The sequence below is a fragment of the Danio rerio genome, chromosome 22, assembly GCF_052040795.2.
Source record: "Danio rerio strain M-AB ecotype USA chromosome 22, GRCz13ab, whole genome shotgun sequence".
Lineage (NCBI taxonomy): Eukaryota > Metazoa > Chordata > Actinopteri > Cypriniformes > Danionidae > Danio > Danio rerio.
In genome coordinates, this window is record NC_141042.1 from 22984027 (window position 1) to 23011792 (window position 27766).

The window sequence follows — 27766 nt, forward strand, 5'->3', positions numbered from 1 at the left end:
AATAATACACTTGAATAATAATAATATACAATAAACATAAATAAAACACCTGATATTAAATCAAAATAATTTTTTACAGAATATTTCAGTATTTATTTTAAACACTTTATCTTATATCAAAGTAATATTAGCACTTTTTGAAATTCACAAAATGTATATTTAGTAACTGACATGAGGGCGTCATCAACTTGTCACTCACATAAAATCAACCAATAGCAAACCACCACAATCCAATCAATTCCCATTGGTCAAAATCAATTCCCGCCTAAAAGTCTTTCTTATTTGAGATCCCGTTTCACTCACAAAAGAGAAGGAAAGACGACAACATCGAGACAGAAATAGAAACCAAAATAAAAAAAAATTGTCCCGTTCACTGTCCCCTCTCCAGAGGACACCGTGTCCTGGTTCCTGCCATGCTTCTGCTTTTATTACAGTTTTAAGCTTCTCTCAAACTTCTCTCAAGGCTTAAAAGACTGGAATCAGGAACAGTATCATCAAAGGCATGCCAAAACATCTGCAGGGGTCCAAACCCGAAGAGCAGAAAAACTGACAGAAATTAAACCCCTGCGAATCACAATGTTAAAGCACATTTACCCAGGATGCCATAGAAAGACTGCAAACTTACAGGATTAGTCTTTTGCCTGCAGATTATGTCTAGAAACAAGAGTGTACTTTCGGCTGGGCAAAAAACCAACAAAAAAAGACCTGTTAATAACAGTGAATGTCCATAAGAGTGTGTTCGTTCTGTTATATATTAGCAGAGCTGTTATCATCTGTTGTGTTTGTGTGTCAGTCTGAGTGCTTTATGCCATGCTGGCTGTTGCAGGATGTTTATAATGTTGTGTAACTGCCTGACATTCCTCTTCAGCACTGATTGTGCCCGCACTGCCTCTCAAACTCACACATACACACACCGCCTATGAGAACTGACGGCTCTCATTAGCGTCAGATGTGTGTCCCCGGGACGGGTGAACCGAATACTGTCAGACGCCCAAAACAGTGCAGTCTGATGACTCTGCACTTCACACTCGCTCCGAATGTGACATTAAATGATAAGCTCACCTAGAAATTAAAATGTAGTCATCATTTACAGACCAATGTGTTGTTGCTATGCTGTACACACCACACAATCTGATTTTTATTTTAAAGTGGCGTGCTCTTATACTATATGATATAGCGCAAGTGAATAAGCAATCAGTCTTGTGGATTTTTTTTTTAATTAAAGATAAAAAAGTATCACAGATTCAACCAGAACAAGTAAATTGGTTGTGTCAGCACATGCAGTTTTACCATGTCAATTGGTCAACAAGTTGTTATATTTGTGCATATGTGATGAACTGGTACATTGTATATACAGTACATATACTATAAATCCTGTTTAGAATTGCCGTCTCCAGTTGGTCAATCCGTGCGTTCGTGTACTACAGGAAAACATTCAAAATCGTCCCACAACTTGGTCAATTTGTGTTTTGTACACATCATTTTTTTAAATAGCTGTGTAAACAATATCAAACTGTATGTTTATTCATACTAAAGATAATATTAATAATTGGCACCTCAACGTGATTCAACTGTGCATTTCTACGAACGTGAAAGAAAGATGTTCAAAACTGAAACGCTTTTAAGATTCATGCCTCAAGATGGTCAAATAGCACCTTCATACTTATAAAAGAAGTGTTACAAATATCCAATTCAAGACGGTCAAAATGCGCATTCACACCTACAACAGAAACATTCAATACTTCCAACTGAAACAGACAAATTGCACATTCACAATTACAAAAGAAACATTAAATATTTTCAACTCAAGATGGTCAAATTGTGCATTCACACTTACAAAAGAAATGTTTAAAATTTCTGACTGAAGATGGTCAATTAGTGCATTCACACTTATAAAAGAAACGGTGAAAATTTCCAACTCAAGGTGGACAAATTGTGCATTAACACTTACAAAAAAACATTTAAAATTCACAACTTAAGATGGCCAAATTGAGCAATCACGCTAACAAAAAAGTTTCAAATTCACAACTCAAGACAGCCAAATTGGGCATTCACACTTACAAAACAAACAAACAAAAAAAAAATGTTTAAAATCACAACTCTAAAGGATCCAATTGCGCATTTACACTTGCAAATGAAATGTTAAACATTTTCAACTTAAGACAGTCAAATTGCGCATTCACAATTACAAAAGACACATTTAATAATTCTAACTTAAGACAGTCAAATTTAGTCAATGGGGAGGAAATGTCCTCGAACCGGGATTCGAACATGGTACATCCTAACGTGCTACTGCATCATATGTCAGCGCGCTAACCACTAGGCTATTGCGCTGACAAAACATTTAAAATTTTTAACTGAAGACGGTCAAATTGCGCGTTCACAATTAAAAAAGAAACGTTTAAAGTTTACAACTCAAGATGGTAAAAATTAGCGTTCACAATTTAAAAAGAAACATTTAATATTTCCAACTTAAGGCGGTCAAATTGCGCATTTACCCATTAAAAATTAAACGCTTAAAATTTCCAAATTAGTGTGGTCAAACTGCGCATTCACCCTTACAAAAGAAAAATTAATTATTTTCAACTCAAATCAGACAAATTGCATATTCATTATTACAAAAGAAACATTTAACATGTTCAACTCAAGATGGTCAAATTGTAGGTTTACACTTTCTAAAGAACTGTAAAATATTTGCCCTGAGATAAACTGTGCATTTACACTTACTAATGTTCTATTTTTTTCTTGAGATTGTCAAACTGTGCATTTATACTTATTAGAGAAGAGCTGAGCATTTGCACTTATTAAAAAAACACAAAAAATGTCCACCTCAAGTTGGTCAAACTGTCCATTTATACTTACAGTAACGTCCAAAACTGCCACATCAAGAATGTCAAAAAACTTACAAAAACTTTCATATTATTTTGCCTTGAGCTGGTCAAAAAATACACTGACACCACGATATAGTCAAAGAGCGTGTCTGTGTACTAAAAAAAACACACTGAAAAAATTGTGGCCGCAACACAGTCAAATTGTATATAAACAATAGAAATTCATGCATTTTTCCTAAGGACTTTTGACCCTGATGGCCTTAAAAATAAGCTCACAGCATCGCATCTGCTTAGAACATGGTATAACACATGAAATTTCAGTTTGTTTTTCACCAAACCCCTGAAAGGTGTCACATCAGATCATGCTGTGATACTTCTCTAAGCTAAAAGGCAGTAGTTATTTTTTGCCATTACATGAACTAGCACAAGCAGGACATTTGTTGAAATTTCTTCTTTATTATATCAACACAATGGTAAGTAAATCAGAATTGGATCAACCTTGCTATTTTAAACATAGAATTACTGCTTCTATGTAATAATTGCTATTGCTATCTATTTAATAAAGGACACGGTGTACATAAACACTCTTTTCCTTTAGTGAGAAGGTAAAACAAGGTGAAAAACTGACGTCATCCCACCATGTTCGCCAAATATACTGTCAAATCAGGACAAGAAGATAAAATGCTAAACGTTTTAGACATGATTCAGCAAACATCGCTCTTCCATCAGCCTGCTGGAGCGTCTGCATGAGGAATCAGCAACACTGTGATTCAGCAAAGTCAGAAATACCCTGCAACTGCAGTATGTTACAAAACACGACAACACAAGTGATGATGTCCGGCAGCGTCCTGTGAACTCATGTCAACTCAGACAACACTTACTGAACAATCCTACTTCCTTTCTGACAAGAATGTGAAGTAGCAGACTAATATTAATAGTTAATAACAAATTTTATTTGTTATGTTTTCAAGTCTTTAATAATGTTTAATGTTCCATTTGTATAAACATTTAAGGCTCTATTTTGACGGTTCATGCGCAGAGCACAAAACGCAGGGCGCAAATGCTTTCAGGGCGTGTCAGAACGCATTTTTGCTAATTTAAGGATGGGAAAATCCGCTTTGCTCCGTGGCGCATGGTCTAAAAGGGTTCAGTTTATTTTCTTAATTAGTTATACGTGTGTTTTTGATAATAAACCAATTAGAGGTAAAGTAAGTAAAGTAAGTTCACTTTCGCTTTTGCTCTCGTGGATAGGGAAACCTTTACGCACAGACATCAATTAGCCTATAAATAATTAATTTTGTTTGTTAAGCGCAAAGATTTGTTTCAAAACTATTTCTAAATTCAGTTCTAATTTCCAGCAAACAAATAAATGAACAATAATAACCAAGTGTGGTCAAAATACTGAGTTATTTCCAAATACACCTGCCATGCCCGATATGGTCTAAAACTTGACAGGTGGACAAATCTAAGCTTATTTTTAATAAAACAAATATAAATACGGATATAATAAAAAATACTGCTAATAATAATAACATTATACAAAAGCAAATTGAATGAACTGAAAAAGCTTCCCGAGATGAAGAAAGTATGACGGCAGTGGTTTTTAAATTCATGTAGGCTAGAAATTAATATGTTTTGTAATATTTTAATCATTTATATCCTATATATATATCCTTATTATATATATATATATATCTATATATATCTATATATATATATATATATATATATATATATATATATATATATATATATATATATATACACATACATATATACATATATATATATATATATATATATATATATATATATATATATATATATATATATATATATATATATATATATATATATACACTTAATATATTATATCTTTTTCATATGTAAAGATATTTGTGTATTGCTCTACATCTTGTGTGTAGTGTGTAAGCCAGGCGCACTTTGCGCCAGACAATAGACCGACTTTGTTCTGGTCTAAAGAGGGACGGTCTGCCTTAAATAAGTTTTAGGGAGTAGGTGATTGGTTAAGGTGGCAAAGTGAGGCGTGGTCCCACTGCCGAACCTTTGTTAACAAGTTTTGAAACCTACCTAAACTGCAATAAAAATCATATGACATGAATCCATGTTAATTTAGTCAAAACACATGTATTCATATTTAATAAACAAGACATATATCATTTAGCATAAAAAATACTGAAATAACAATATAACGACTGACAAAACCTTTAGGCGATGAGTTAAAGTATTGCAATCCTTTTGCTTTGTGTTTAAAATTGTAAATTTAGATTAATTTAAAATTAATTAAGCATTGTATTTTCCTCCCAAATATGTATGCGCATTGTTGATCAGAATAACCTGTATTTGAAGCATTTCATGTCTGCAGAACGTTTTAAGCAGATTTCAGAGACATGCAAGTACTCATTATGACCAAAAACAAATCCATCTTTTTGTATCTTCCTCCCCCAGATGAAAGCGACGGTTGAGTCACTGCTGATTCAGAGCGAGAGCAGAAAGTGCACATTTACCTTTGGATTCTCAACAGGCTCTGCGTTCTGCGCCTCCATCCGCCTTTGCTCCTGCATTATGATTTCCTTCAAGTATTCATTCACCTTGAAAAAAAAGAGTAAAACAGAAGAGCCTTTGAGGATCTGTGCATTAAAAAAACATCACTGCCATTATATTCAGTCCAAACACTTCTGTTTCCCTTCTTATGTTAACTTATTTAAGCTTATATTATATTATATTATATTATATTATATTATATTATATTATATTATATTATATTATATTATATTATATTATATTTTATTAAAACGCAAAATTAAAATCTATTTATTAAATGTTGAAAAAAATATCTAAACAAAACACTTGCTTTAAAATGTATTTTTATTTGTGTATCTTGGTCTAAGATTTTTAAGTCATGTTACTTTTAAAATTAAAAGTGCGACAAATACACTAATTTCAAGTTTATAACAAATTCTGCATTTGCATTTAAATAAATATCCCTGAAATGTGGAAATGTAGTCCTTCATGGTCTATTTAGCATGTGTGTGTGTGTACATTTACAGTAGTGTCTGGATTTAGGCTGACGGTACAGCTGGCCTGCAAAGGAATGTAAACAAATATCCAGAAACGTCCCTTCGTAGACGGTCAGAGATGCCCAGAGAGACAATACAGGGACAGGAAACTAAGTCATGTTATAAGAGCAAATTCTTTAATTTTAGGCTCATATTGGGTTATGGTGTTAAAAAAAACTGGATGTAAATGCTAAGATCCACATCAAATCTTAAAATGCACATTAAACTGCTTGTTTCACACATTTGATCTCTTTATGAACATGCTGAAGTTGTTTTGTTGTCAGAGTTTTTGGGGAACAGAAATCTCTCTCTTTTTTTTAAATTATCCTCATTTGTGTTCTGACGATGAATAAAAGTCTTACAGGTTTGGAATGACATAAAGGTGAGTTTGTTTTTTTTTTGGGAGGGTGAATTAACATAAATTGCATTAATGTAAATATTTAGGCCAAAACTGATATTTGTTTATAACTCAAAGCCGATAACCAATATGTAGACTGATAATTGTACCACTTATGAATATAAAATTATAACAAAAAAAGAATTCTAAGCTTAATATCAAAAACAAAAGTCAAACAAATACAGTGGAGTGACTTTATTTTAAGCTATTAGAAACAACAACAAACACATCTAGAAACATTTAAACCTTTCTTTTTGCAAAATCATTAACAAATTGCAATTCTGAAGTCCTCTTCCTTCGCAGAGAAACCCTGCACACTGCTTACATCTTGTCTTTCCTTAAGCAAAGACATTACAGTTTTCTCAGTGGCATTGGTGCATTTCTCACAACACTATTTACAATTGCACAACAGTTAATGCGTTTCACAAAACAATTAGTACAAACTGCAAAACCTAGCTGATAACCTGCAAAAGCGGGTCACTTGCTCAAAATGGAGAGTTCATTCCTCAAAAGCAAGTATTGAGGTCAATGGAAGTGTCAGTGTCGTCAAGAAGAAAAGTCCTGACACCATTGTTAGTCAAATGGCTTTGTCCTGTTTCATTATGTCAGTTTACTCTGGACATTTAATCCAATGCAAAAAAGTCTGATTTTGGTGACACTTTCAGAAAATGCTCAAGACAGCACTATATACTATTTGCACAGCCATTTGAAAAATACAGTAAAGTTAGACATCACTGCATTTAGTGAGGCATCTGAGTACAAGACACTGAATATGAATGCTTCACATTTTTACTGCATTTTCTCTTTGCAATTCTAATTTATTCACAGCATTGTGCAAAAGAATAAACACACCCTTATTTACAACAAACATAAACTCCCATTGGGTAGAGCTGTGCACAACTGTAAACAATACTGCAGTACATACTGGAACTGAACCTACATCACACACAGGTCTGTGATCATTCATGAAATTATTCAATTTAGAAGACATTTTCAGGGGAAAAAATACTTGATTTTTTAAATAAAATTAGCTTGACAGATTTGACAACTAGTTTAACATTTTTGTCTTTAATGACTCAAGTAATGAAATGAGGACGATTAGTTTTATATGGATTGACTATTCAGCATTCACAAGTTCAGTTAGTTTTGACTGACATGACATAAGCAAATGATAATGTTATAAACAGCAGAGAGTTGTATGAAAGAAATTGATGCATGTCCAAAAGCATTCACAATTTGTTGGAAGGAATGAGAAACTGCTACTAAGATGTGCATGAATGTCTAATTGTTTTGAGAAATGCATTACCTGTTGTGCAAATGTAAATAGCGTTAAAAGAAATGCACCAAAGCCACTGAGAAAAACTGTAATTAAAACATTTTTATCTGCCGATACCGATATGGTAGCTGATATTTTAGGAATTAACACTTTAAATTCACAACTTTGAATACAAAGGATACATAGCTTGTGTCAAGGTGCTTTTCCAGTGCATACTATGGTGCAGTTTGATTTGGTACGATTACTTTTGGGGGCTTTTCCACTGCTTTCCATCTAGTATGAGGGGTGAGGCTACACAAGGGGCAGACAAAAAGGTTTTTACTATATAAAGCCCTACATTGAAAACGTATGTAAGGTGGATTGAAAACGCAATTTAATGCATTGGTTACTGTGAGCTTTGTGAGTTTTTGAAAAATGTCCAACTATAGCTTATGTGTGCTTATTTTGTTTTTAACTCGATTTGAGGAAACAGCATCAGCTCTGAAAATGAAGGCAATCGCTGTCAGGAGTCTTATAATAAATGTGTTTATCTTGTTTTCAGCATTAAATAAAAATCCTTAAATAAAATCTGAAAATATTTGCTAATATTTGAAAATCACACGAGGGCAAATAATTGACTTCAACTGTAACAATAAGTATAACGATAACAATAATTAAATCCAATTTAAACATGCAAACCCAGCTGAGAAAAACTGGACTAAAGAAATCTGAAAGATACAAAAAGCGCAGTAGAAAAGTGGCTTTAAAAACATGAACAAGACAATGTCATATCAAAGCATTATGCATAATTGTAGTATTGAAACCTCCCAAAATGACCTTATTCATCCAGCTCGTGACGGCATCCTCTGTGTCGTAGGGCACGTCTCCGTCTGGATAATCGGTGGAGTATTGGTGCATGCAGGCCATCACCTTCTCCACGCTCACTGTCTCCACTGTATACGCCATCATCAGAGTGTCGATCATGGCCAGGTGGGCGCTCTGTGAACCACAAATCAATAAAAGCATTGTTAAACTCTCATTGTTAAACTGCAACTCTTCAATACCCAGTCAGTCATTGTCTCTGGAGTGTGTTGTGCTGGAAACAGCAGTGTTTATCCCCTGTTGCTTGACCTAATTTTTCATAGAGAAGACAGTTACTCAAAATTAAAGAAATGATATGTTGAAAGTAGGGATGTACAATTTAGCAAAAACCAGACATTTCGATATTTTGTTTTTGTGCGATATATATTGTGATATGAATACAATTTCACCAGATGGCTTGAACAACTCTATTTGCAAAGAATTTATTCAGTTAGATTGATTGGAGTGAATTTGTAAAGGTGTGACTCAGGTATATAAATGAATCAACAAATCCAAGCAAGAATAATTGCAATACAGCACAAAAAAAGTAAAATAATCAGTGCTACATTGTTTTCCAGAGTCAAACAGTATTCAAGTAGAGAAATTGAATAATGAAATGTACAATAAAACTAAATAGTCTTCATTGCATTAATAATTCAGTCAAACTATTCTTCGTTAACATCACAAATGTACTTTTTTGTGCTTGAATGCTTTAAACTCTCTTGAAATGCCTTTAAATCCCATGCAAATGATAAAGATTCACTCTGTTATGGTAATATTTGCAATGACTCCACAAATCTCATGTATTCTTAATTGTTGTGCAGTTCAACTATAATCCCATTCCTAACTCAACATTGCAGATCCTGCGATGTGACTATTGTGTACACACACATTGCAACATTGATGCTGAAATGATATATGAAGTTGGTGCTGAAGTTGGTAGTTGAGGTGAAGCAATTCCATCCAAATGTCAACCTTTCAACCAAAAAGTTTTAACCAAAATAGCAAAACCCTTTCAAGGTCTTTTGTGTAGACTTGTATTTTACTGTACTGTAAAAATACTCAAAAATGTAAATGTTTTCGAACAATTATATTGCTTTTAACTAACTCAGACAAGTGCCGATTTCACATCTGTAACATCCATAACCAAGCTTTTTCCTCATAAATGCAAAAACGTTTGTTCTACAGTGAGCCAACACTTATCCTTTTAATGAGCATTATTTCTTGTTGGTTGTGCAGTTTAATTCACAGAATTTCTACAAAGTACGTTGTATACTGTCAACTCTGGTCACATCCATATCCCTCATTTAAAATGTAAAAAATGTAAGTTTATGGGCTCTATTTTGACGGTCCATGCGCAGAGCAGGGCGTGTCAGGACGCGTTTTTGCTAATTTAAGGACGGGAAATCTGCCTTGCGCTTCGGCGAATGGTCTAAAAGGGTTGAGTTTATTTTCTTAATGAGTTATAGGTGTGTTTTAAGAATAAACCAATTAGAGTCTCATCTCCCATTCCCTTTAAGAGTCAGCTGCGTCGCGCCAAGAGCGCATTCGCTATTTACAGGACGCAAAGTAAGTCTAAGTGGAAAAAATGAGCATTTCACAAGCAAACAGTTAACAGTTTTTTTTTAAACAGAAAACTGTTAAACAGAGCATCTACTGCTCTGAGAATGAGAGATAAATGATCTACTTTCACTTTCGCTCTTGGATAGGGAAACCTTTACGCACAGACATCAATTAGCCTATAAATAATTCATTTCGTTTGTTAAGCGCAAAGATTTGTTTCAAAACTATTTCTAAATTCAGTTTTAATTTCTAGCAAACGAATAAATGAACAATAATAACCAAGTGTGCTCAAAATACTGAGTTATTTCCAAATACACCTGCCATGCCCCATATGATCTTAAACCTGACAGGTGGGCAAATCTAAGCTTGTTTTTAATAAAACAAATATACATATGAATATAATAAATAATACTGCTAATAATAATAACATTATACAAAAGCAAATTGTTATGAATGAACTGAAAAAGCCTCCCGAGATGAAGAAGACATAAAAGCAGTGATTTTTGATATTTATGTAAGCTAGAAAATAATATGTTTTGTAATATTTTAATCCTTTATATTTATATCCTATATATTCTTATTATATCCTATATATATATATCCTTAATATTTAAATTTTTTCATATGTAAAAATGTTCGCCTATTGCTCTCTTGTGCGTATTAAGCAGTGCGTAAGCGAGGCGCAACTCTGCGACGGAGTTTAGACCGGGTTAGTTTTGGTCTAATGAAAAATCTATTATAGTTTCTCAAAATAGCAACGCGCCAGCGGTCCACCTCAGAACGCCTTCTTTTTTAGACCAGAACAGCTATGGGCGCACAAATGAGCGCTAATGCATTTGCTATTTAAACAGCGTAGCGCAATGCCTCAAAACGACTCTTGCGCCAAGCTGAAACTAGCAAAAGACTATTGCGCCACGTCTTGCGCCAAAGCCCAAGTGAACACCTCTTCCAACCAGGCCAGGGCCGGGCAACTGAACATTTCAGAGCACTTCTCAAACGATCCGGGAAATGGGCCTGGGCACGGTTCGGATAGCATAGTTTAAGTACGCCCTTAAGTGACTCTAAACGTGGTTGTTGGCATCTTAGTTTTTAAGAAACTTTTGATCTACTGGGATTTTCACACACAAGCATCTCTACAGTAGGGCTGCACAATATATAATTTCAGCATTAAAACTGCAATGTTATCGATCGCAATAGTCACACTGCAAAATATGCAATGTTAAGTCTATTATAGGTCAATGTTGAGTACTATAATGCAGTGGTTCCCAACCTGGGGTCCGCGCCCCCCTAAGGGGGGCGCCAGAGTTCACAGGGGGGGGCGCGGGAGAGGATAAGTATTGAAGTAGAAAAAGGCATAAAAATGGTCCACTATTATAAAGGGCTTTGCAATTAATCGAAAATCCGATTTGGATTTCGGTTTCAAACGATTATAAAAAACATTAATCGAGATAAATGATTATTGCATCATATTTCGCCACAGTTGTACACGTGTTGCTCTTAAAAGGGCGAAAGAGCTTATGTGTGTGTGCAGCACGATCACGCAGTAAGAAGCATGCAGCCGGTCAGCATTCACTCTCATTCGCACACTGAGACGAGCAGAGGAGCGCAGACATCTAAAGTCATCTTAACGTGAGCGCTTTAATGGTCAAATAGGTGTCAAAACGCGGTGTTTAGGGATTATTAACATTAACCCTCATTTGTATAATAAACAAACGAGTTGAGGATCAAAAGACGTGAAAGAGAAACCATTAAAGATACAGCACGCTATAATCCTTCTGCCGCCTGTTTTTATCATTATTAAACAAACATAACGAGAAAACCCTCGCTGCTCTTGACTGAAGGAATGCTGTAGCTAAAGTGTTTTTCTTACAGTGAAGATGCTTAAAGCACAGTTTGTTTCATATTTTTATTCTATTGTATTCATTTCTCTTTCCTTTGCAGGGTGGAAAATAACTGTATGTATACAGTTGAAGTCAGAATTATTAGCCCTCTTGAATATTAGCAAACCTTTTCCTGCCCAATTTCTGATTGATGATAACTTGATAACTTATTTCTGAACATAATAGTTTTGATATCTCATTTCTAATTACTGATTTCTTTTTGTCTTTGCTATAATGACAGCACATAATGTTTTACTAGATATTTTTCAAAATACAAGCATTCAGATTAAAGTGCAGTTCAAAGGCTTAATTAGAGTAATAAGGCAAGTCATTATAACGGTAGTTTATTCTGCAGACAATCAAAAATAAATATTGCTTAAGGGGGCTAATAATATTGACCTTAAATTGGTTTCAAAATGTTTAAACCTGTCTTTATTCTAGCTAAAATAAAACAAATAGAAGAAAAAATATTATAGGAAATACTGTTAAAATTCCTTGCTCTGTTAAACATAATTTGGGAAATATTTATAAAAAAAAAAAATCTCAGGAGCGCTAATAATTTTGAACTTAACTGGCAATGGTTTTGAATAATCGTGATTACAATTATGACCAAAATAATCGGGATTATGATTTTTCCCAAAATCGAGCAGCCCAAAAAAATAAAAAATAATCTAAACACATGATTAAAATTCCAACATAATAGTGAAAATAATTAAAATGAATAACTTTAAATAATTATTTAAATTTTGCTCACTCGCGCAATCTGCTTGTCAACGTATCGTAAAGGCAAAATCAAAACAAAAATGGCAGACAAACGTAAATGCAGTGATTCTTCAGAGGCGAAGAAAAAGATTAGACAGTATGACAAAGCCTACCTAAATTTTGGTTTTATTGAAGGCCAAGACAAGTTAAAACTGATTAATTAATATTTTCTATACATATTACTATATATTAATATTACACAAACACACACACACACATATATATATATATATATATATATATATATATATATATATATATATATATATATACACACACAGTACATATGTGTGTGCATGCGTGCGTGCGTGCGTGTGTATTTATATGGTGGGGGGGCTCCAATGTTTGTATATGTTTATTGGGGGGGCCCCAAAGAAAAAGGTTGGGAACCACTGCTATAATGTATCATTTGCATGTGATTAGAGGCCTATGACTTAGTATTGTACCATTAGTAACTGTAAGATTTGGAAAACAATACAACGATATTTCATAACGTAACATTTTCTTTATTGTATTTATCTATGCTTTTACTTTGATTATTAGATTCTATGCAGCAGATGCACACACCAACAGAATCATCCCAATCCCAACAATTATACATTCTTTCCAAATGGATATTCAAGCCATCTGGTGAAATTGTATTCATATTGCAATATACATCGCAGACTTACAAAATATCGCAATGTTACATTTTCAAAATATCATGCAGCCCTAGTTTATACAGAAAAGGATCTGACAAAAAGAAAATATAGAGTGAGCAACTAGTATGTGGCTGATAAAGCTGATGCCAGAGGACAATGGTTCGATCTGACAGAAAGGCAGCTGTAAATGTGATAATAAAGTCTTTAACCTCATCCTCAATTCATCCCTTTAAAATAAAAAAGCAAAACAGCAGATTGTCCCAGTCACGGCCACCAGTTCCTCTGTGTACAGGCAAATAAAAAGAACCTACCACCCCATCCTGACCACAAATTAATACATGTCTGTCTTCTTAAAAGGCTTGTGTGCACAGAGAGATAAGACACTTTAGGAGGGTATTGATTTTGTTTCGCTGAAAGTAAACCTTGGGGAAAGGAGCTGCTGCACAGTGGGTAAACAGTAAATCAGGAAACACTACAAGACGAATTGAGCACATCTGATAGACAGTGTTACAGTGGCGGCCCTTTCAGTTAACTGAACATCAATGTTTTTAAAGGCAGTCAAATGATTGTATAGCTGTAAATATTACTGGATAATTTCTAAAACTTTTTTTCTTTTCTTTCTTGAGCTCCTAAGCAAAGGTAAGTCTTTTGTGAGTCAATCTTGCATTACTGTCACTTTTCGCTAGTCTACATTTTGCAAGCTGTCAGAATACATACAATTTAAAAACATTGAGTCTTCCCAACTCAGATCTAAAAACAGGCAAATTTGAGCTGTACCGCATTTCAAAGTGCAAAAAAACTTTAAAAAAAAAACCCCTGATTTTGTTTACCTAAATCTTCTCTATCATGTCAGATCTTGGCATGAGATTACTATGCGCCTTTTTATTTTTTATTAGAATATGCTAAAAGGTACATAAATTGGGATCATACAAATACAAAGAAATATCAACGAAAACAACAAAACAACAACAACAACAGTCAGGTACTGGTAGGTGCGTATGTGTGTGTGTGTGTGTGTGTGTGTGTGTGTGTGTGTGTGTGTGTGTGTGTGTGTGTGTGTGTGTGTGTGTGTGCATGTGTATGTGAAGGTAACTTGGTGGACAGGTTAAAGTACATACATAAGGGACAATAACAGTCAATAAATGAAGAAAACATAATTGATTTGATTTGAGACAACATGAAGGAATTAAGTTAACTTAGTAGTTAATACCAATTTAAGTGGACTGAACATAACCCAGCCTCGGCTCAGTTGGTGTTTCAGTGTGGAGTTTTCATGTTCTCCCTGCATGGGTTTCCTCCGAGTGCTCCGGTTTCCCCCACAGTCCAAAGACATGCGGTACAGGTGAATTGGATAAGCCAAATTGTCCAGAGTGTATGAGTGTGTTTGTGGATGTTTCCCAGAGATGGGTTGCGGCTGGAAGGGCATCTGCTGCGTAAAAACGTGCTGGATAAGTTGTCGGTTCAGAATATGAATGAATGAATGAACATAACACAATTTGTTGTTTTAGGTTGTCCCAAAAAATCCTCATAAATTGCAATTTTAAAAAAGTGGTTTGAACAAACGTCATTTTCTTAGGGTAGTGATGATTCTATATCTTAGGATGTTTTGTTTATGCACTTGGTGTTAAAATGTTTTATATTAGATAACTGTAGTGTCTTCAAGCAAATTTGTCACTTTTTTTTTCAAATTTGTCACAAGCATATTTGTGATATTATGATACTTTTTAAAAACAAATGAAATATATCTTTATTGTTATATGGATACATTTTTCATTGCTGAATCTTCATTGCTGTAGATTTAGGTTTTTTTTGTCACAAAGAATAATAGATTATATTTCTAACCCATTTTTGGGTTACAATTCAATCCAGCATAGTAGTTATTTTGAACAAAAACTTGGTTTAAGTAATACAACTAGGGCTAAACAATATAGAGTTTCAGCATCATTATCGCAATGTGCTGATCACAGGATATACATTGTTGAGTTCATAAGTTGGGATTATATTTGAGCAAGAACCATAATTTCAAAAACATGAGATTTGTAGAGTTTAAGCATAATAAAAATGTATCATCCGCATGTGTTTTCAAAACCTGTGACTTTGCATTCAGGCACAAAAAATGTTTACTTTTTATAAGTTTAATAAAGATTTATCTTACTTACCTATTTACAGTGAAGATTTTACAGTGTTTTTACATGTAATCCTTCAATTTCTGTCCCTGAATAATGTTTCTAAATGAAACCATAAAGCACTCTAAATATATGTACATTTATTTTTGTTTTATTGTACTGATCTGTTAAATGTATCTATGCTTATATTTTATGAATGATTCACACCCAGACTAATCCCAAATCAGTCTAAATTAATGAATTCTTTCCGAATAGAGCTATTCAAGCTAATTGGTGAAATTGTATTCATATTGCATTAATATTGCAGATAAATGTAATATTGCAAAGTCATATTTTTCTAATATTGTCCAGCCCTAGATACAGCCCAAGTTGTTGGGTTAAACCAACATAAGCTGAGTTGTTTTCAACCAATCGTTTTTTGATGCGTACTGTAGTCATCGTATTGCTCATAGATGCAGAAGACATTGGCAAGCAAAGACGTTTTTACAGTTTTTTTTTTTTTTTGGAGCTTCACTGTTGAATCACTGAAGTCACATGAAATATTTTGATAATGTTTTTGGTTTCTTTTCTGAACTTTAAACGCCTCTGGACTGTTGTTGTCTATGGAGGATGAGAGAGAGAGATCTAGGACGTTATCTAAAATATCATAATCTGTGTTCCTCATAAAGGTTTTAAACCATAAGAGGGAGAGTAAATGATGAGGTAACTTTCATTTTTAGGCGTACTATACCTTTAATGTTTAGGGGTTTTTTTTGCGTTGCAAGCTGGATTTGAACCCATGTATCTTGTACGAGCACCAATGCTCAATATGCCTAAAGTGAAATCATTCATTCATTCATTTTTCTTCGGCTTAATCCTTTAGTCCTTAGTCATCAGGGCGCACCACAGTGCAATGAACCGCCAACTTATCCAGCATATGTTTTACACAGCGGAGGCCCTTCCAGCTGCAACCCAAATTCACACACATACTACGGCCTATTTCGTTAATTCAATTCACCTATAGCGCATGTCTTTGGACTGTGGGGAAAACCAAAGCACCCGGAGGAAACCCACATGAACACAGGGAAAACATGCAAACTCCACTCGAACCAGTGACCTTCTTGCTGTAAGGCGGCAGTGCTAACCACTGAGCCACCATCAGTCATGTATTTATAATCATGTTCTAGTTAAAGATGTAAAACAAACGCCAAATGAGGCCAATATATAAACCAAACCACATGAGCCCAAATAGCTGTAGTGTCTTTAAGTAAATTTGCCTATGGAGGATGAGAGAGCTTCAGGATTTCATCTAAAATATCATAATTTGTGTTACAAGGATTTATAAAATTTTCAGGGGTATTTAAGAAAACATGAGGGGAAGTAATTAATAACAGAATTTTCCTTTAACCCCATTAAACAAATCACCGCAGGTGCAATGAATGATCATAACTAAAAGGAATCTAAGTAATGGAAGTAATGGAAGTATTTTGTAATTTTGATCTTCTTTTTGTGCTTCAGAATAAATGTAATTCACATCTCATAAATTAATCTTATTGTTTCCATTTTATTTAGCACTGCACTTTTTGCTGCCTGGCAAACTTTCAGACCCTTCGCTGTAAATATAAGCACTCACTGAGCTGAACAGGTAGTTCAGAATGTCACAGCGCAGCTTTTCTGTCAAATCAGACGCGTATGAATGCAGTTAGATGGAAGGATTGGCTCTGACGGACCCCAGTGACACTGAGTTATGCTGTTCAGTCAGCGATTTTCTCCCTTGAGTGGGTCTGATTTCCTCTCCACATGAGCTGTGACACTCCCACGTCTCATCGCAGGAATAAAAACAGAAGATAGTCAGTTGCGTAAGAGCCGGGTTTCTCGTTTAAGCTGATTGCACTTATAAATCCTTTTATTGATTCAATATTTTGCAGTCTGAATGGTCAGAGAGTGTGTAATGATTTGATCTTGTGGCCTTTTCATAACAGCTTCACAGCAGGGTTCAAACCATCAAAGATTTATTAATTCAGCCATTTACTCACTCTTCACTTGTTTAAAACCTATTTCTTTCCTCTGCTGAAGATGTTTTGAAGAACGCTTGCTGTTAGCTGGCACCCGTTGACTTACATAGTATTTTCTTTTCCCTACAATGTAAGTTAATGGGTGGCAGCAACCAGCATTCTTCAAGATACATTTTTTTTGTGTTTAACCAAAGAAAGAAAATCATAAATGTTTAAAACCAAATAAAAAAAGAGTAAATAATGAGGTTTCATTTTTGTGTGACATATCCCTTTAATGTTTTGGCTTATTTTTTTGGTGTTGCAAGATGGATTTGAACCTGTGTTTCTAGTGCGAGCACCAAAGCTCAACATGCTTAAAGTGAAATCTACCAGTGATTTTTTATATACTATAATTTCCCACAGAAAGTGATTTCCAATCATGTGTTTTTAATCATATCCTTGTTGAGGATTTAAAACAAACGCAGTCAAGAAACACCAAACTAGGCCATTATATAATGCAAAACCCATGAACCCAAATGCGACTTTTTCATATTTGTTTGTCCTTGCAGATAGGAGAAACTGTCCTGTAATGAATTTCTCATAAAGCAATGCCCTGTGTTTCCACTCACTGATCTACGAAGCATAAAAGCAAATAGAGATACTCACACTATAAGACTAATTTAAATAAAATTGATGCATGGATGGATGGATGGACGAATAGATAGATAGATGGATGGATGGATGGATGGATAAATGGATGGATGCACGGACGAACGGATGGATGGAGAAAACAGACGTATGGACATACAGACAGACAGTTGATGGATGGATGGATAAATGGATGGATGGATGGATGGATAAATGGATGGATGGATGGATGGACGGACGAACGGATGGATGGAGAAAACAGACGGACAGACAGACAGACAGTTGATGGATGGATGGATGGATGGATGGATGGATGGATGGACGGATGGATAGATGAATGGATGGATGGATGGACGGACGAACGGATGGATGGAGAAAACAGACGGACGGACAGACAGACAGACAGTTGATGGATGGATGGATGGATGGATGGACGAACGGTTGGATGGACGAACGGATGGACGAACGGATGGATGGATGGAGAAAACAGACGGACAGACAGACAGTTGATGGATGGATGGATGGATGGATGGATGGATGGATGAATGGATGGATGGATGGACGGACGAACGGATGGATGGAGAAAACAGACGGACAGACAGACAGACAGACAGACAGTTGATGGATGGATGGATGGATGGATGGATGGATGGATGGATGGATGGATGGATGGATGGATGGATGGATGGATGGATGGATGGATGGATGGATGGATGGATGGATGGATGGATGGATAGATAGATAGATAGATAGATAGATAGATAGATAGATAGATAGATAGATAGATAGATAGATAGATAGATAGATAGATGTATAGAGAAAAAGGAAAACATGGATGGATGCATGGGTGGATAGATGGATACATGAATAGATGAATAGAGAAAAAGATGAATGGAGAAAAGGGAAGACAGACAGATGGATGGATGGGTAAAAAGGAAGACGGATGGATGGATGGATGGATGAATGGATGGATGGATGGATGGAAAAAAAGGAGGACAGACAGATGAACGGATGGACGAGGGACGGACAGACAGACAGATAGATAGATAGCATTCTTATGACAGTTGTTGAAATAATTAAGCATGCTGCTAACATGTTTTAGCAAGCTGTGACCATATTTAACATGTTGCTGGCACGCTTTTTATTTTACAGCAAGTTGCTAACGTGCTAGTGTTGTTTTCGCAATGACAGAATGATAGACAGAATAAATACCTGATTTTTCAGTATCCTCAATTTAAACGCAAACATAATTAAGTAATTCCTCTTTCACAGTCAATTCAAGGAAACAAGCTTATCTTTGTCTGCATCTAAGACTAGACAATACTGATGAGACACACCAGCCATGGCCGCTTAATAAAAAAGCAGTGACCTGTTAGAAACGGCTCTTTGTAAACAGGCTTTTGTTGGAGACATTCTCCTCTGGGGCTTCCTTCGCCACTCTGAGACAGCCTGAGAACTACATCAACCACACAAAAACCGCATTTCTTCTTCCCTTCCAGTGGATCTACTGATGAAACAACTGCCCTGAGCAAAATCAAACAGCACATCAGATATTGAACAGGTTTAATATTTAAGGTAAGAGGAGGTGATTTCCTGTCATGACAAGATAGATTTTGCTTACTGAGTCTTCTAAGAAGAAAAAAACATCATAGCAGCTAGCCAAGAAAGACACAAGCTAAGCAAAAGTCCTGAATACTGCTGATACACCTTCCCTTTAAATCCTCAATTTGAAGATTACTTGAGCCTTGGCTTTTTGGATTGAAATTGCACTTTGCACTAATGGATCCACCTTGCAAGCACACTGCCACCCGCCTTTACAGGGCATCACTATGGCAACAGAGCATGTGCGAACAGCGGGTGGAAGAGAGAGTCGGGCTGGGACGCAGTGCATACAGCATTCAGTCTGACCGTGACTGTTTATGACAACGCAGCAGGGATTTGATTGACAACGTCTGTCTGTTGAATGAGAACTAATGGGTGAGTATCGACAGAAAGGAACTGAATGGCTCTGGATGACTCATATGAGGAAATACAAGCTTGAAGTATAGTAAAAACAAGGCTGTATTTGTAAAGCGAATAAAAGATTGGGAAAACCCGATCCCCATGTGCGCCCTGGGAGCCTGCTTCTGTACAGTAAAAATGATTGCAAGAGCATCAAATAACAAAAAATAACAAATATAGTCAAATAACACCCAAAAATTACTACCACTGTGTGCACTTGTGTCAATATAATAAAAGTTATTGCATGTATTTATTTGGATCAAATCTAAATTATAGCAAGAACTTAGAAATTAAACAATGTAATCCAAAAAAGGTAATTCATATCATTTTACTCGTAAGTTAATCGAATCACCTAAATTACCTAAATCACCAAGATTTACACTTCTGCATCAAGCGCACACATATGCTACAGCGCAGCCTACGCGTTGACGCATAGCCCAGTTGACGCCGTCGGCGTCGCTGACATGCATCTCTCAAAAAATGTAACTACACGTTGCACCGATGCGTAGCGCAAGCTCTCTTGGTAGCGCTGACGAGTCTGAGCCGTGCAAGTGGCGCGAGCCAGATGGAGTGACTGTTTACAAGTGTGGAGTCCTGTGAAGGAGCTCCGGATGGAAAGTTTTGTTTTGTGTTTACCTCATAGTTAAAGTTGTTGCACTTCCACCGGTTCCTGCCTCAAAATGAGCGAGTCTGAGCCACTTGTACATTCAGGAATTGTCGTAAGTTTTGACTTATCAATTAGAAATTATCAGACCAGAGGTTTCGAATATCAGAAAATAGACTTTATTCTCCATAATAAAGCCGAGAAAGAGCAGAGCAGACCCCAGAGCATTCTGAAGTCTCTCCTGGACACCTTCTGAAGTCTCTCCTGCACCTTCTAAAGTCTCTCCTGCTCCTTCTGAAGTATCTGTGTTTGTTACAATTTTTATACAGGATTATTTGACACACCCCTAAGTCTCTTTTTAACTCTTGACCATTTTTGAATAGGTTTTTAGTCTAAGGGGTCCTGCTATTCTTGGCTCTCTGCCCACTAGCTCATGTCAGCAGAGATGTTACAGGTCTATGTCAGCAAAGTATAGATGCAACTTATGCAAAAGGATTAAGTGTTTACATACATTGTCATGAAAGCATAATCACTTGATAATATGTTACTCATTATAACTTCTGACACATATAGCTTCATAGAAGTATTTAACCTATATAATCAGTGCTTTACATATTCAGTTATTCTACACAATCAGTCACTCAGCCTTCTCCTAGTGTTGCTTCTGTGCAGGCACTCTCATCTTACACAGACATATCACTGTATTTTTAACACAGGCTGGCATGTTTGCTGCAAACACTACATACATTTTGTGAAGAGAAAATTAACTGCTTTACACTTAGAAAATACTTCACACTGAGAGAATAGAAATCTTCTTCAGAATGTAAAACAAAGCACCAGAGAAGAAACTCGACACAGAGACACATTAACACCTCACTGCCAACTAGCGTTTCGGAAGTGTTAAAGCAGACCAACAGAGACAGCGCACAGTAGTATACATGCACAGCTACGAGCGTTGCATGCGCCGTGGGTTACATCGGTCACTTGACGCAAAAGTATAAACCAGGCTTAAGCCGAAAAGAAAATGAATGAATGAATTAATAATTTGTCTCGCTACCAAACATTCTAACATAACATTGAATATTTTAAAAGGATTAAATATATATTTCTCCAGGAAATCTCTGTACTTTTTTGAAGAGATGTCCATTTAATTAATAACAATGTCAAAAAGCGGAAAAGCAGAGAATACCCAAATCACCATGAGCGCCTTGGGAGCCTGCATCAGTACAGTAAAAATGTTTTAAACAGAATGTTTTCCAATCCAATCCAAATACATGAAAGTAATAATAACAACATGGCTTCAGAATTGATAAACACAGATGCAAAAAGATATGAAGTAGGTCAAGTGTGCATACTGCCCTGAATTATGCAGAAGTCTACGTCTCGAATGCCATAACTTCACCCCCAGTTCATACCATGCAGATGTATGTAAACGACAAACATTATTGGACTGCTCAAATTCAGACGTGAAAACTACAGATACAACTAAAAGACCAGAAAGATAGTAGCTGCAATGCATTGCTGTTCAAGTTTTCGCATAAAATGTTCCCAGCGCTTTCACATCATTAATTCCTTACTGCGTCTGTATGTAAATAACATCCATCCCTCAAGAGCCAGCAGTGCTAAATATGTCTCCCTCTCATTGTCTGCCAAGGACTGATATAGAGTCATGCCACTAAAAAGCTGTATACTTGCATCTCTGATCATTTACACTTGTCAAAACATTCATTGCTCTTAATGAAGCACAATTCATTCTCAGAGTCTCAATATCTATACCGATATCTATTTTTTGTTGTGCGATATATTGGACCAAAGTATATTACGATAAACAATATTATTGTAATTTTAAGACCATTTTATGCCACTCATTATATAATGCCAGAGCTACAATATAATATCATCACAATTCAACTATACTCTTGCAAAAAACACATAATATTTTATTCTTTAGAATTGTTTTTGTCATTTTGTTAAAGATTTTGTTGTCATATTAACAATTTAACAACTAGGCATTGGAATCAGAATGTGAAAGCGCATATCCTAAATAAATAATAATGTGTTAACAAAAAAATACAACGTAAAAAGTAACAGAGGCTGCGATATCTGCTGTCAGATCTGTTTTCAGTTGTCAGACACCCACATAAAAATATACTATAGTAATATATGGTAAATATTACAGTGTTTTTAACCATACTGACACCTCCAACAGAGATAGAGAGGTTGCACAAAAAGCTAAAATGTTGCTAGAATTGTTTTTTATGCATGGGAGATATCTTTTGCATCACCAAAAATGACTGAGGTCATGTCCATTAGACGTGCAATAAGTCCATATATTGATTATTGTAACAGGCCTAAGAGCGACATTTCGAGAGTTTCGTTAAAAAACAATTATAGTATGCACATCATACATCATATAGGATGCACAATATTGAAGAAAATTAAGAAATTTAAATGAATAGATTTTTTTACAGTATTTCCTATATTTTTCTTCTTCTTTTTCCTATTTCTTTTAGTTTGTCTGGAATAAAAGCAGTTTCATATACAGTTGAAGTCAGAATTATTAAACCCCCCCTTTGAATTTTTTTTTTTTTCAAATATTTCCCAAATGATGTTTAACAGAGCAAGGAAATTTTCACCGTATGTCTGATAATATTGTTTCTTCTGGAGAAAGTCTTATTTGCTTTATTTTGGCTAGAATAAAAGCAGTTTTTTAAACCATTTGAACAAGTGTGCCGCAAGCCTACGTTTGAGTGAAGGTTTCGGCCGTTAGATCGCCCCCTGGGGGCTGGCTGCAGTACAAGTCATAAAGCCCGCCTCCTCCGTGTTAATGAAGGAAACTTGAGCCCAAATAAAAAAAAATATTACACTTGCAATAAAATGTCCCGAAAGATAGTTCTGGTGGATTAAGGCACTGGTTATTGTGCTGAAATGGGTGCAGATCTTCATTTTTGTAAACAGTTTGTTTTTAGCAGTAATTTAATGCTGGGCGTGTCATCGTGATTGACAGCTGTGATTGACAGTTTCTCAAAGCAGCGCGTCTGAGCTTCGGCAGGAGACTGAAGTAGACTGAAATGTTATTATTCGATTTCTGTGTTATTTTACCATGACAAAATGAGTTCAGCAGTAAACTATAGTTTCTGACATACATGATCCTGGTGGAACACTGTTTATTCGCTAAGTTCAGGGCTTTTTTCGGGCTTTATTAGTTTGCTGTTACACGCCTAGCCACCCAGATAGCAAAACACAGTTCCGGCTAGATTCTCGCCTGCCGGAGACTTATCTCTTAGAGCTCAGACTGACTAATGTTACCTCTGCTGGACCTACTCCGGATGCCTGGACTCACTACCCAATTCCAGCCGAGTCAATCGAGCCAGATGCGGCGGCCGAGCGAGCCGGCGCTGCCGCATGTGAGCCGGAATCAGCCCGCGACGCCGCGAGTAAGTTATGAGCTGCGGCCTGGAGCTGGCGCGATTGAATATATAAAACCCTCATATTTGTTAACGTTATTACATCCATTTGTGTTGATATGACAGCAAACGCATGCTGAGAAGTTCGGGGGGCGTAGTTGATTTTACATAAAGCGTTTGATTGGAAGCTCGACTCCGCTCATTTTCGCGGCTCCTCCTCTGGCTCCATCAGACAATCCTTCTGCGCATGTCTGGCTCCAATTTCAGCAGTCTTTTGCGACAGTTTGTGCCCGTCAAGCAGGCGTTTTGCCCTCAAGGCGTTCAATGGGAAAAAGGGCTGTCGCGTCGTCCATATTTTTTACAGTCATTGCATTTGAAGGACAAAATTATGATCCCCCTATAAGCAATACATTTTTTTGATAGTCTACAGCAGTGGTTCTCAAAGTGGGGGTCGGGACCCCCAGAGAGGTCGCGGGACAATGAAGGGGGGCGGCGGGGGGTGGGGTGGTAGGGGGTCGCCTGGTGATTTCCAAAAATCTATTTATTTTTATTAAACCATAAGAATTACCATATTTTATCCATAACCTACACAAGAGAAGAAATAGTAGTTACTATATACTATAAAGTTACTATAGTAGCTTATAGTAACTAGTTTTATTGGATTGCGACCGCTGGGGTAATCAAATTATATTAAAGACACAGCAGAGCATCACATGCAGCGGATTGATTTTATAACACCAGGTTAAACTTTCTGGCCCATTTACAGCACTCACATACATAAAAAAAATAATTGAAGAATAGACTAGGGTCTATTGGTGTGTGTGCCATTGCATGCAAGGTTTCTGTATTTATAACCACCTTACAGGATATTGGGGGTCGCGAGTCACTGGAATTGTCATTTTGGGGGTTGTGGGCTGAAAAGTTTGGGAACCCTGGTCTACAGAACAAACCATCGTTATACAATAACTTGCTTAATTACCCTATCCTGCCTACTAGTTTACCTAATTAACCCAGTTAAGCTTTTAAATGTCACTTTAAGCTGTATAGAAGTGTCTTGAAAAACATCTAGTCAATTATTATTTACTGTCATCATGCCAAAGATAAAATAATTTGGTTAATAGAAATGAGTTATCAAAACAATTATGTTTGTTTTGACAAAATCTCTCTGATAAACAGAAATTGGGGAAAAAATAAACAGGGGGGCTAATAATTTCGACTTCAACTGTATATACTTTATTATTATTAAAATAACACACAATGTTTTAAACATTTTTTTTATGTTGTATCACATCTATTGTTTTAAAAAATGAATTATACCCCGAACACAATGACAATTATGCCAATTTTCTCTCCGTGTGGCGTGACTGTGTGGGTGAGAGCGTGAGCTGCATACGTGTGCTTTGGATGTATTTTTGAGCCAGTCTATAATGTAGAATGAATGCGGGGTTCAGTGTGGGTGGACGAGCTGATGGAGCAAATACAATTCTTCTATACAGAGGCAGATATAAAGCATAGCAAAGAAGGCCTTTTCTGAAAATACATTTTAAAAAGGAGTTTCTCTTTTCTCATTTGGATTTCCAAAACTTCCTACAAAGTCCAGCCAGGCTATGCTAACTAAGAATGTCACTATATATGAAATCAAAGAGCTTTATACACATTAACATATCACAATCCAATCACAATAGACCTCATTTACATTCATTAAATGCCTGTTTAATTACAAAAACCATATAAAAAAAAGTTACAGAAATAGCTCATGTTATTTAATCATTGAATTTGCTATCAAACATTATAACATTCATTTTCCTTTGCTTAGTCCCTTTATTCATCAGGGGTTGCCACAGCAGAATGAACCGCTAACTTGTTCAGCATTTGTTTTATGCAATGGATGCCCTTCCAGCCGCAACCCAGTACTGGGAAACATTCTAATATAATATTAAAGATTTTAGAAAAATTAAACATACATTTCTCCAGGAAATGTCTGTAATCTTTCAAAGAAATGTCCTTTTATTAATAACAATGTCAAAAAGGGGAAAAGCACGGAATACCCAATCACCATATGCTCCTTTGGAGCCTGCAAGAATACAGAAAAAAGGTTTTAAGATATTTCAAATATGTATCACTGTCCAATCACAATAGACCTCATTTAAATACATTAAATGCAGATGAATAGGGCCAAAAATACTAAAATCTAACATCATACTTCAACAGTTATTTATGGGACAGTGATCATAGAAGAATCAAGTATCACAAAATATTTTTTGGTATTGTGCATTTTTTTTAATTGCTTTTAATTGCTGTTTAAATATGTAAATGAGACATTATTTATGAAATATGCACTAATTTGAAAATTATTCTAGCGCAAAAACACTTGATGAAGTCAGGTTCAACAACATATTTCTAACACATATGTCATTATGGCACAAGATGCTTATACAGAACTTATTTTATTTTATTTTTATTAGCGTATTTTATTTTGCCCAGGCTATAAATAACCTAATACATTTGTGAATAATGTTCACTTTGTTGCACTGAGCGATTTTTATGGCCAATAAGATCTTTTGAAAATCTGTAGAAAACACACACTTTCATCTCTCTTACCGTTTAACCGACACTTGCACCAGTTTGCACATTTGCACGAGACATTTTCTAACAATCCTGAAACACGCTATCACTAGAAAAAAAAACAATGTGCGTTAATGAATTGTGCCTCACACAAGTGAGTGGGCTTGACAAACCACCTGTAGAAAGACACTCCATATGCACCAAACACTCAATTACAGTTGCGACTTGTTTTCTTCTACCTTTTTTGCACAATATTGTTCTCTCTTATATCAAAGTACTTGTATAGTCTGTCTTATGTGTATAGTTAAGTATTTATAGTATATGTATAGTTGGTAGTTAGTATAGGTAGATTACTGCTCCGGTATGTTAGTTATGTATAGGTGTAAAATAGCTCTTATGTCAAGTGTTGTGGTCATATTTATGATATGTGGTCCTGCAAGACACGACATTTCATTCCAATATATGTCTCCACATGACAATAAAGCTCAACTTGACTTGACTTCAATTATATGGATATCAGGGCAAAGGCTCTAGCTAAAAATGTAAAAAGATTACGGTTGAATTGAATTAATTAAAAAAAAGCCCATTAAATCTTAACTGTACATATCTGAGTAAATTAACAATATAATTTTTTGGTGAACTATCCCTTTTAGAGTAATCTATCAAAAATGCTGTTCGTTTATATAACTCAAGAGGGCAAAACCATCTGTTCTAAAGCCTCAAAAGTTAACTTTTCATAAGGGTGTATGATAAAGCTCTTTATTATTGTCAAGAAGCACAAGCAGATGCAACTCTGATCCCCAAATTTTGACAGGTTTTGCCTCTCGCACATCAAAAATAGCAACCATGCTGAATTATTGATAGTAAACCGGCGCAGTCATTCGGTTGGTGCAGTCAAACCTTAATAATGTGTAAGGCAGTTTCTGAAAAAACAGCAGGAGTCCTGTCACCTTTATCCACAACAAAGAAGACAAGCAAAGTTGACTAGATCAAATTGCAACTTTTAAGGATGGAATGGATCAATAAAAGAAATCATCAATAATAACCAGCATCCAATTTCTTGATTTAATTTGGTTTTAGAAAAGAAAAAAAGAAAAAAAAAAAAAATATATATATATATATATATATATATATATATATATATATATATATATATATATATATATATATAT

At 35.5% G+C, this 27766-nt stretch overlaps 1 protein-coding gene across 12 annotated transcripts in view; it reads right to left on the reverse strand.

The window, feature by feature from the left end:
• Positions 1–27766, reverse strand: part of camsap2a (calmodulin regulated spectrin-associated protein family, member 2a) — a 75221-nt gene that overhangs the window by 25060 nt on the left and 22395 nt on the right. For all 12 annotated transcript variants that reach the window (XM_087302975.1, XM_087302974.1, XM_087302968.1 and 9 more), the window contains exons 3-4: positions 8401–8562; positions 5360–5443 (exon numbers count right to left, since the gene is read on the reverse strand). In XM_087302975.1, the coding sequence (XP_087159101.1) occupies positions 5360–5443; positions 8401–8562 (246 nt within the window). The remainder of the gene's footprint in view (positions 1–5359; positions 5444–8400; positions 8563–27766) is intronic.